Genomic DNA, 10167 nt, shown 5'->3' on the forward strand with positions numbered 1-10167 from the left:
TGGATTGAGGAGCTGACATTTTCCGTACTGTTGAGTGGATAGCCTAGATTTTGATTGTGTTACAGGACTCCGAGTTAGAATTTGAAAGTTAACTGGATTCCAAAACTTAACTCATGTAAAAACAGTTATGAGGATAAAAGCACCAGTCACTTTAATTGCTTCTTCTAAACAGAAGCACTGGCTTTTGTTTCATTCCTTAATGGAGGACTGCTTGACAAAATACAGGTTTTTAAAGATGAAAGTTTCTTGGGAGGTGAAGACTGCTTAAGCTAAAATCTTTACCACTGATGATTTTTGACCATAGTTTATCCTAAGGTCTTGTGAGTGCTACTGAAAGGTGTTTAGTAAGATGTAACTGAACTATGCAGCATTATAGAGAGTAGATTTTAAAGCTAGAATAGACTAACCAGATGATTTCTGGATACGCTATCTCAGCTTTTGTTACCTAACTAGCATTTGGCTATTTGGAGGAGGTTGTATTTCCTGGTAGACTCTTCTTAAAAGGCAGGTTTTTCAATATGTGCAGTATATCTAAAATAAGAGGCACCTTGATCAAAAGCAGGTGTTACTAAAAGTGAGAATTTGTCAGTGATATTACAAGCTTCAGATGCTGGAGAAGTTGAAATAAACAACATTCAAATAGGAAATACAATGCATGTTTTTAACAATGCATGGTAATTAAGCAGTTGAGTGGTAACATAAATCTTTCGATACTTGAAGCCTTTAAATCAACTCTGGAATACCTTTCTAAAAAGATATGCCTATATTTGGCCTTCAAGTAGTCAGATTAGTGATTATAGTAATCTGTGCCAGCCCTCAATTTTTTGAGTCCAAAGAATGAACACGCTTTTAATGGATTCCCAAGGCTCCATTGTGTATCAGTGATAATTTTCTGTCTTTCCAGGTTTACTGCGTGACCACCTAGGTACCTATGACGTAGCATTCTACCTGGCTGGAGTTCCTCCCCTTATTGGCGGCGCTATATTATGTTTTATCCCATGGGTCCATGAACGGCAGAAGTTAAAAGAAAGAGCAAAAACTGTTGATGGAGAAACGACTGAGAAAATGCTGGAAAATGAAAGCACTTTGGTGTCAGACACTGCAGAAAAGCCAGTTAAAGAAATGGAATCTGGTTTTTGATGCTTGCTTTTCCTCTACTAGGCTACCCTTCTCCTACAAAAGCTATATCAGATTCTAGGTTTTGGCTGAAAATATAATGATACTAAGGGAGTTTTGAACTATTGCTCAAATTGCAAGAATCTTTTATACCATTGAATGCTTTTTTTTTTTTTTTTTGGACGAGTCCTTGCATTTGATTTCAAGCCACGTTTTCAAGGTATTTGAAGTTTTATAGCATTAGTGTGTACATGCATAGTGATTCTGTGTGTGAAGAGCATATTTTTCTAATTCATCAGAACATATTTCTGGAAGCGTGAAAGCTGTTTTTGATTCACTGATCCAGGACTCTTCAATAATTATATGGTCCATCCAATGCAGGCAACACCTTTGAGTGTTTATACTGGAACATTTAGGAGCTCTTATGACTGATTTATTTTTTAAAGTTTCCTGTGCTGTTTTAAAATCTCTCAAAATTCTGTTCACATCATCAATGTGAATATACATCTTTTTGATTCCCTTTAACTCTTGCTGATACCGTTTCGCATTAGAAAGCTAAATTACTAAACAAAACATTTCTTTTATTTTCTCTTATTACTCCAGCATGCTCAGTTTGCTTAAAACATTGACCTCTTCTTGCACTGATACAACTTTTCACAGTATCATGAACAAAGAATATTAAGGATGAAATTTGTCATAGGTACAGGTTTTGAATATGCACAAACTAAGCTCAGAAAGCAAATACGTTCAGAAGTAAAGCTGCTGAATGATAGATTGTTGCCACATTTTTTCTACCAAGGCTGTACTATTAACATATATGTGTATTTTTTTTCAGCTAAACTTCAAAATAACTGATAGTTTTGAAATCGTACTGACAGCAGTACTTTGAAGCAGTATTGTGAATTAGACTAAATTTCCAATTCTTCTGTTGTATCTTTAGGTTCTTATTTTTTTTAGTTTTTACACACAAGACAGCTTTAAAGAATACATTCTAAGTGCAATAATACTGAGTTGTTTTAACATGTGGAGATATACACGTGAGCTATTAAAATGACATTCAAAAATTGAAAAGATTTTTGCACTAAGTGAACATGCAGCTTTGTTGTGGGTCTTTACAGCTATGTTCAATTGCATGTAGGATACAGCGCCGTATTTTATTCAAATATAAAGAAATGTCTTTGCATACCGTATTACTTGCTTAACGCACTAAAATATTCCCATTACTTAAATATTCCTAGATTTTATGTAATGTTTGTCAAGCACATATTTTTGAAACACCTCTTTCTCTGAAAAATATCTGAAAACATAATACGTTGTCCGAGATGAGGACACTGTGCTTTTCAGTTTATCATATAACACTTCCAAGTGCATTGTTTATTTGTGGATATGGATCAGCACTGCAATGGAATACTTAAACATGCTTTATTTCAGGTCCGTTCAACAGCAACAGTTTTTGTTGTCCTGCGTAGATGTGCCCTTTAGCTAAGGGCAAACTAAACATGATCCTAAGACTAAACGTGCATTTACGTGCATTTTCTTAAAACTAGTTTTCTTTACATAAGCTAGAGGTGTATTATTTTAAAATTAGAACCTGCAACGTCTTTTGTAATTTTTCCTTCTTCCAGAATTGTATTAATTTGCTCAGAAAGCCCATGTACATCTGTGATGTAAAACATTGTTAGCAATGCTATTACTTAGAAACTTTACATACATTAATTTTCAAAAATCTTTTCAACGTAATCATGCAGGCATCTTAGTTATTGAAGACCAGAGCTCATACCTTGTTTATCTTGGAGGATTTCGATTCCTGCCCCAAGAGAGTGAGGCTTAAAAGAATTGAAATGATAATGAGGTGTATGAGAGAGATTTGGGAGTGGAAAAAAAGCACATTAAGAACAGAGGTCCCTTTATGTTTCACTGGGACTTGTTCTTCTGAATGTCATAAGTACTTCTGAAAATTTCCGTAAAATATTAGTAGTATTGTTAATTAAAATAACTACAAAATGCTGCCTTCATTACTGAAATGAGGTTAACAGCCTACACTGTTCCTGACTGCCATATTTCTGTAGAATGTGTTATTCAGTATTATCTTCTATCTGGGCAATGTAAAAGATGTTCGTATGTGTGATGAAAGCCTCTTATTTCATATTGCTTTGTTATGAAAAGTTTCATAAAGATAAATATTTATCATAGTTCTTATTTTTCATATGTTTTACCTTTATGGGTTTTTAACCAAAAATTAAGCTGCATTTTAGCAGTAATGCAATTTGAAATTGTTGTTATCAGACATCTTGACCTAACTGTGGCATCTTCCTGACCTGGTGCTCTGTAGTATCTATTATAAATGATCTAGGATAGAATACAAAATAATTGCTGTTAAATTTTATAAATGATACAGAAATAGTGTAACACTGGTAAGGATTAATTCTTGCTGAACTGTTTAAAAACATACAGAAAAATGCAAATTCTTTTACTGGAGTAGCTAAAAATGTAAGTTAATGCTTACAAGATAAAAGACAATGTTTAAAAAAAAAAAAAAAGACTCTATGAAAGGGATGGCTGACTCATGTCAAAAACAGCTGTTTTGCTTGGGATGCCACAGGAGGGGGATGCAGAGTTAGGAGTAAGGAAGTTACGTTTGTGTGATGATGTTGAAATAATGAACCTATTTCAGATGTCAGTGCTTGTTTTACAACAGTAAAATTGGAAACACTGCAGGAAAAAAAAAAAACAGAAAAGCTAGAAAGCAAATTGTATTTCAGAGATGATTCTGTTAGCATTGTCACTGTCCGTTTCCATTAGGAAAAGCTCATTATTGGTCCTAATTGTAACAAGATTGTGCCCTAAAGTTTAATTAGATTAATTTAGAATTGAAGTAAAGTTCAAATTGTTAGTAGTGAGGCTAGTTAACTGTTAAGAAACTTATTGAGATATATACTGCATACTGTATGCCCTGAAGTTTTAAAAATGAGATCAGCTGTCTCTCTCCCCCCCCGCCAAAAAAAAGCCAATACAACAATCAATATTTAGTCCATTTATGCAAAAATCATAGTATGACATTGAATTTTCTCTTAGGTGGTGTTTATTCTGAAAACTGAAACAGAGAAGCACCAGAAATTCAATTTTAATTTTGGCTGAGTAAATGTAAATACATTTTTATCACAGAACTTAATTTTAGGTGGGAAAATCCATTTGTATGAAAACTACTAAGCTCATATTTTGATGACCTAATTTATGCTAGTTTTAACCTAGTTGGAGATTGATTCTAAAATTAAAACATCAGTTTAAAAAAAAACCAAACAAGCAGTTCATGAAGTGCTTTTCATAGACGTTGCTCTCCCGTCCTGTAAACAGAATTATTGTCCTCCTTTTTCCATTAAATATTTTCAGGGTAACCTTCAGAAGAAACTGGGTAGAAAGAGGTTCATTGAAGATGCCAGGGTGGTGAAATTTACAATCCTGCTCTATGTGCTGTAATTTAATATGTCATTTTTCATCATGGTCATCTTTAAATCATGGTCATTGTTATATATGAAAAGATGTATATGTATATTCGGTGTCAGATGAGGTAAATAATGGCATCTTTCTCCTTTGGCTCTTTATGCATCATGTCTGGGCATACACATTCCTAAATTCCCTTTAGAGGCGCTGGATTTTAAAAGCTGATGCATACCATATTGAATATAGATAGTACTTTTTCAGCCTTCCTTTCTCAGACTTCCCCCCTGCATTAAACCTTTGAATAGCCAGAGCCAGACAAGGCACTTTTTCATGAGGTGGGAGACTGAGGTTGAGTCATCTCAGACAATAGAAACTGAACCCAGTTATCATGTGTGTTAGATGAATACTCAGATCACATGCTTATTACGTAAAAGGTGGATGCTACCACCTGAAAGCCAAAACACCCTGCTCTGTTATTTGCATCAGGTAGTACATGCCAAAGGGACAGGAGATGCTTCCCTGCAGCCCTGAATGAAGTCCCTCAAGATGCCGCCATCTTTAGGATTGTCCTTAAGGATTAGATTGAGCAGCCGTGTTCTCGCCGTGTGGGCACCAGGCTGCTTTCTGCTTCGCTGCTCGTTCTGTCGGAGCCCAGGCGGAGGGGCTCAACAGTCCTCTCGGAGCAGAGTGTGGAGCTGCCGCCACACCTGGGGTCTGGATCTCACTCTGGAGAGCTGCAGGCTAAAAATTCAGTGTTTCAGAAACTGACTTTTAGGCATCTTAACTCTTCTATTGGAACTGACCCTCTGATATTACAAGGTTGTGTTTGTGTGTGTATGTATATATACAATATGTTTTCACCGTGGCATACAAACATTGCACATTTACTATAGGAGCTGTAGCACTGGAATGTGGGAGAAAAGGTTTAGAGATTAATAGATGAGGAAAAGTAATAATCTCCATTCCTGTGTTTCATTATTGACAAACATAGCACCATTAAAATTCCAGACAGTGAGTGAGGTTTTTATTAAACTTTTGCATATTTTTAATATGCCTTTTAGTCTTATATATTGTGTCAACATTTTTAACATTTCAGAACTGTGTATGCTAAGATTAGACTGATAATATTTTATACTAAAATGCGTGCTACTGTTGATGACACTGACGCATTTAAAGTATCTTTATAGACATCACATTTTGTATGTTGTTTTTGATATTAAAGGGTATACATTTTGCTAGCCTTAACTCCATTCTTTAAAATTCTGCTTTGTTATAAGCATAAGAAATGAATGTGTAATGTTTTCCATAGTGCTAAAATAACTGTGATCAGTCTCAAATTATTCAGAATAAAACTGTAGTTCTTAAGTGCCCCATTTGGTATCGCATGTATCATTTTCTAGGTCTTGTTCTCCTGTTAAACTGGCAGTTTTTTTAAAGCGATTTTGTGTTATGATATATTATTGAGTCTCATGTGTAGACTCACATAAAAGCCCTTATGCCGTTTATTAAAACTATATTTGGACTAGAACATCTCCATTACATTTACCCTGGAATTAATATATGGTAAAACCTATTTCTTTCTAATTGTACTGAGTATTCATTTTAAAAACAACAGTTTATAAGCCTAAATTACTGGCTTCCGGAGTTACTTACGTGCTTCTGCAAATTTTATCCCCTGGATTTTTCCCTTCTGCGGTTTAATAAGATTGTTTTAAAATATATCTGACTTAAAGATAATATATAGAACAGCTGCATTCACAAAAGGCAGAAGTGAAATGGAGGGAGGGAGGGAAACGACGGTAGAATAAACCTCAATAGCATTTTAAAAGAATTCAGTATGTTTTGCTTAATAAACTGCCAGTGTAATTCAGGGGAACTTTGATCACTTACTGGCCTACCACTAGTTTCACCTTGATTTACCTTGGCAGTATGAAGTATGAAACGTTTCCTCACTGACAGCTTCAGTAAATCACAGGAGTTAATTCAACTTTCCTTTTGTAGTAGGGCCAAATATTTCCTTTTCTTTAATAATCATACTTGACGATAAAGGGTAAACATTCCCATTAATCTTGGCGTTATCTGGTCCGTTAATATTTGAAATTAAAATTTGAAAAAGGTGCCCGAAAGCTTTACAAAAGCCTAAGTGCTGTTGCTGTTTGTATAGTCCTAAGGTACAAAACCTTATTGTAAGATGTGAAACCTAAAAGGGGGGGGAATTGTTCTTCGAAAGAAGCCTATGGAGTACCTCTCAAATACTTCTGTACATTTTCCAGCAAGTTATTTTTATACCAGAGTGTATCATGAAGGCTAATTAAAAAGGGAAAATGCCACCATATGTGAATATGATTTAAATTTGTGCATGGTTTTCAGAAAATAAATATTTTATGCTGCATTTTATACTTAAAATTTTTTGTATGAAATATTCTCCACCTATGAAAGTTTAGAAGTGTGCTGCAGAAATCTGATACTAAGACTTTGCGCTAGTTGCACAGATATTAACACGGCTATGAACAACCACGCTTAAATGACCTCTTGCATGGTTTGTTGTTGTAGCTAGATTTTTTTTTTTTAATTTGCCTTTGTCCTTTCTCTCAGGTAAGAACTGGAGTTGTACCTGCAACGTGCTAACCAGGGCCAGCAGAAACACGATCAGGCTGCCAGAATCTACATACAGTGGCTGTTATGCTCTAGTATACATTTCTGTTCTGAACAGCTTGGAGAATTAAATATACATATATCCAGCTCAGGGAATTATGTTTCAGAGAGCTGCTTGGGAGATTGAAAATAACGTTCTCTGAAAGGCAAATCCCTAAAGCCTTTCTTCCAGGCAGTAGCACCTCACTGCTGAACAGTAACAATGACGTGAAACAGTTAGTTATTATAGGACAGTTTTTAAAAGCCTGTTAACGACTCTTGGCAAGTAGTAGAAGTTTATATGATAAGAGTGTTTTAATTTAGCTGTAAGACAGGCTAAAAGGAGAGCCCACAAGTATGCTCATCTTGGCAATATTTATAAGCACAATGTGACACATGCAATATAGAAGACAAAGACCTTTTATGCTAAGTTAAGAGGCCAAAACAATTTTCAAGTCATAAGGCATTAAAAAAGTAACTGTTTTGTGTCTGATCCAAGGTGCACACAGTAGTGCTGTGAGAACAAATTAGATTCATAGATACTTTGACCGAAAAAAAAAAAGACTGTGAAAGAATCATCTGCTGTGTTCACTGAGTGCTCATTGTGCCCTCCAGGCATGTCAATCTTTAATGACCTAGTTTTGTATTAAGGAGCACAAAACTTGATGGGTGGATACACTCAAGAGGTGCAGCTTCCCCAAACTTCCTGTGTAGTAATCAGGCCTGCTTTTGGCCCGTATGCCAAAGACCTTTTACCAATAAGAAAAAGCTATGGGCCTCCTAGGGGCTGTTCACCTAAGATGTGTTTTTCCAGAAATGGTAGGCTGAACACACTTGTAGTAGCTGTAGAAGACATTTCTGAAGTGTTACATTTTGAGGCCTATCTCAAAACTTGTTTATTCTGATTGTTTATTTTGTTAAAGTGTTGATGAGTGAGGCCTGCACATAAATCCCCCTTTTCTGGCTATTTTAAGCTGCTAGAGTTTGTATGACTGAAGTTTTTCAACCCTTGAATTTGATCAAAGGATAAATACCATTTGAAGTTTGAGCAAAAGCTCAGTTTTACATAGCAAAGTAGAGTGATGTAGGTAGGGTGCTCTTGGACTAGCCCACCTCGCTTAAGTACTCATAACTGAAATAGCTGAATGTATGGGATTTAAAACTAGGCACACAGATTGATTGCCACCTCCCTGAGAAAGCTCGTAAGTGTTCTGATACATGCGAAAAACCGCCTTTGTCTGCCACTGACCCTGGCACGGACATAAGTGTGACCAGTATTGAAGTAATTTGCAACAGTTCCAAGAGGAGAAAAGGGTACTCATGTGGCTTCGCTTTTAATCGTCTCCTAAAGATAAGGAAAATAGTACAGCATAGGACTTTAACTGTTTGCATTATGCAACCTTATGTATTAATCACCACATAACACTTATTTTTATTTAAGCAGTTTTTTTTTAATAACTGTTAATTGCTCTTTTTAAAAAAATGCCTGAGATTGCAGATACATTATCTATTAGAAGGAGATATTGCTGCATAGCACCTGTGGAAAGGCTACATTTTTCTCAGGCACTAGTGAAAACAAAGAAAAGATGCAACCTGTAGCCATTATAGGATGCTGCCATACATGTGTTTAGAATTAGCTGTTAATTACCTTTAACTTAATGTTAGAAAAGTTGTTACAAATTGAGTGAAGAAGGGTTGCCAACTGGAAAACTGTTGAAAAAAATACATTTAAAAAAATCTGGAGGGGACAACCACATTAGCCCTTAGCTGTTGGACCAAAAGAATGGCTGTCACATAGAGCAATCATTTGGATAACTGCTATGTAAAAATTTTTAAGTGGTAAAATCAGTATAAAATTCTGTTCAAATAGATGGGCCAAAGTCTGCTGTCTTGGTAGGCCTGGAGAAACTGAGCCCCTATTTTAAGATGCAGTAGCAGTACCCCTCAGAAGAGTATGTATCTTCCTCCTCTTTTACTGGTAGGTAAGAGGCAAGTGCAGAAAAGTCTAGCTGAAGCAACAGATTCTCAGTGTTTACATTGCTGACATGTATTGAAGCCACATAGCATGCATTTACATACAGACATCACAGCTTGAAGATGACAGCCATGGCTAGGCAGGGATGCTAGTCATTTTGGTACTGTGCAGACTGCAGTCTGACTCACCAGTCTGGGAAACACACAGGCCAAAGCCAAGGCTGTGAAAGGGCCCCGCCCGGAACAGCTGGCTGAGCCACTTGCTTAAGGGAATCAGACACCTTTTTAGCTTAATCCCTGTCCTCCTGAGTCACACGGTGCATACTGTCACCAAGTGACAGATGAAGGGCTGGGGAACGCTGAGGAACCACCGCTAAATAAAACGGTTATCGCAAGCGTTTCTTTGCTAAGCTCTCTCACAGCCCGGGTGAAGGTGAGTGTGAAGTTAACGACCGCACCTGTTCAAACCACCGAAAGCGGATCGCTGGGCTTAGCTGAGAGGGGTCACGACCGCAGATCAGAAAGCGGTTGATTACAGCAGCTTTTCCGCCGGCTCGCCAACACCTTTACCGTTACTCCGCAGGCCCCGCGGCGGCTCGCAGGCGCTGGCCGAAAGGCAGCTGCCGGCGGCATGGCGCCCGGGGCCGCTCGCCCCCGCACACGCCACCGCCCTGCTGCCGGGCCGAGCAGCGGGCCCCGGCGGCGGCGAGGGACAGGCTCTCCGGACGAAGCCGTCCTCCAGCTCCCAACCGCCCTTCCGCTGCGGCGCCGCCATTTTCTACACGAGGCCGCGGCCCGTCTCCACGGTGACGGGAGCGCCGGCGAGCAGGGCCGCCCGCGCGCACGCGCCGTAGCCCCCTCTGCCCTCCCTCGCCTCACAGCCTAACACGGAGCACGGGGAGAAGGGGGGGCCTCCCCGCCCCCTTGCGCCGCAAAGCACGCCGGGAACTGTAGTCTTCCCGCCGCCCGCGCCGCGAGGCGAGGGGGCGGGCTTAGCGGTTC

The 10167-nt window shown here is 38.2% G+C and overlaps 1 protein-coding gene across 2 annotated transcripts in view; it reads left to right on the forward strand.

Annotated features, from left to right (window-relative positions):
* The window catches only part of SLC16A10 (solute carrier family 16 member 10), an 83940-nt gene extending 78014 nt beyond the window's left edge, over nt 1-5926 (forward strand). The window contains exon 9 of one of the 2 annotated variants that reach the window (XM_068938065.1): nt 905-3835. In XM_068938065.1, the coding sequence (XP_068794166.1) occupies nt 905-1140 (236 nt within the window). In that variant the 3' untranslated portion in view covers nt 1141-3835. Of the gene's footprint in view, nt 1-904 lie in introns of both variants that reach the window. The other variant, XM_068938064.1, reaches the window with a different exon arrangement.
* Nucleotides 5927-10167: the final 4241 nt, after the last annotated feature.

This window comes from Struthio camelus, chromosome 3 (assembly GCF_040807025.1).
Source record: "Struthio camelus isolate bStrCam1 chromosome 3, bStrCam1.hap1, whole genome shotgun sequence".
NCBI lineage: Eukaryota > Metazoa > Chordata > Aves > Struthioniformes > Struthionidae > Struthio > Struthio camelus.